At 39.0% G+C, this 1,771-nt stretch overlaps 1 protein-coding gene across 1 annotated transcript; it reads right to left on the reverse strand.

Moving 5' to 3' along the window:
- Positions 1 to 112: 112 nt before the first annotated feature.
- Positions 113 to 1,079, reverse strand: PHALS_10683 (uncharacterized protein; the record flags this gene model as incomplete). Its single annotated transcript, XM_024726151.1, has 4 exons — positions 113 to 127; positions 190 to 416; positions 622 to 741; positions 1,046 to 1,079. 4 exons carry the CDS (start codon positions 1,077 to 1,079, stop codon positions 113 to 115), a joined length of 396 nt encoding a protein of 131 aa, XP_024576856.1.
- Positions 1,080 to 1,771: the final 692 nt, after the last annotated feature.

The following is a 1,771-nucleotide window of genomic DNA, read 5'->3' on the forward strand; positions in this document are numbered from 1 at the left end:
ATATTGAAAAAGTCTATTGAACTATCAAGAAAGAAAACCGAGCTCGACCGTCGAAAAAATGAATACATCAAAATCTTAGCATTCTCACCAAAGATCAGCCATCGAAACATCTTTACGAGCTCGTGCACTTTACATATTTGACGACAATTCAGAGCTTGTTAAAATATTTAATGCACTTGTATCACTTACGTAACTTGGTCGTGTCCAATTAGGTTGTACTTGACCAGTTGTTGTAAGACTACCTTCTAGAACCAATTCTTCTTGAGCATCAATAGCATCTGGACGCTCGGTTGGTACTTCATGCCAACATTGACGAGCAAACTCTTGTAACTCCATTGGACAATCTGATGAGAACTCCAAAAGCTTAGAATTACCACCAGTACCAGTTGGAGTACGTAAACTTGCCAAGTCTTGCTCTACAGCAGTCAGCTGAGATATCAAGTCACATGCGTTTCTAGCGCTTCCAGACGTGTTGCAGCAAATCCAATTAATTCAGACACATCCAGTTGACGCGGCTGCAACAGTCAACCCACTCAAACGTTCGCCACGTTGTCAGCAGCTGAGATATCAAGTCACATGCGTTTCTAGCGCCTATTGTGTTAAGTTCTCACAAAAACATACCAAATGCGTATACATCATCTTGTTGAGTTGAGATACAAGCACCTCCATTACCTGGAATTTCGTCAAATTTATCTAATGTTCCACCAGATACGAAATTTTGATAATGTGGACTATGGTTATCTAAAATGTGGCACCATTAGCAACGATAACTCTTATATGATGAGTTGGGGCAAGAACAAAGGGAAGTCGCTGAAACAAATAAGCCATATCGACTCTAATTATATCGATTGGCTCCGTAAGAATCTATTCGTGATTGGGAAATGTCCTAAGTTGCTTAAGAAACTTAGTTAAGCGATATCTTTTTTCTTTGCTAGGACAGCAATTCCGATCGATCCTGATATATAACGTCCTCTGATATAATAATGATAGGCTATATCTATAAGATCACCAACGCGGACGAGTCGATTGTGTATGTGGGTAGTACCACATTGACTCTTGGACGACGGTGGGGTAACCATTCGGAAGCGTAGTAAGGGAAGCTATGATTTCCCATCACTTTCGCGACAATGGCATTGAAAACTTCAACATTCACTTGATCAGTGAGCATGAAATTGAAGAACGTGGTAATTGATTTTAGATTCGAACAAGTGTGTTACTAAGCAAGCAGCATGGAAATCGGATCATGATAAATGAAAATATCAACAATTATCTTAAGGAAGACAGGAAGCAAATATCTGAATAAAGACGCAACAGCAAACAAAGAGCGAATTAATGCTGTCAAACTCAAGAAAATAGACTGTGAATGTGGGAGCTCAGTATAAAATCGGAACGAGGCAGCACATCGACGATCAAACAAGCATCAGCAATACTTGTCAAATCAGATTCAATCAAATTTTCAAAAGTCTCGTTAGATGAGCAAATACGTGAGGATAATGTTTGAAAATAAACATACAAAGATTGTTCTTCCCTGAAAAGCTTGGACCGAGCACAACCATTCTAAAAAAGCTTTCATCTTCAATGCGGGGCTATCAACCATCGAAGCAGACTTAAATTCTTTCGGAAGTCAGGAACAGCACTCATGACTTAAATCGTTTGATCGATATAGGGGTAAACAAAATGAGTTTTTCATATCCACAACCTACATTTCAATCTTCCATTTATAATCCTTCATTCTATCTTTCGTTAGACTCGAGTGGTTATCTAACATACG

The sequence above is a fragment of the Plasmopara halstedii genome (assembly GCF_900000015.1).
Source record: "Plasmopara halstedii genome assembly, contig: Scaffold_525, whole genome shotgun sequence".
In the NCBI taxonomy this organism is placed as follows: Eukaryota; Oomycota; class Peronosporomycetes; order Peronosporales; family Peronosporaceae; genus Plasmopara; species Plasmopara halstedii.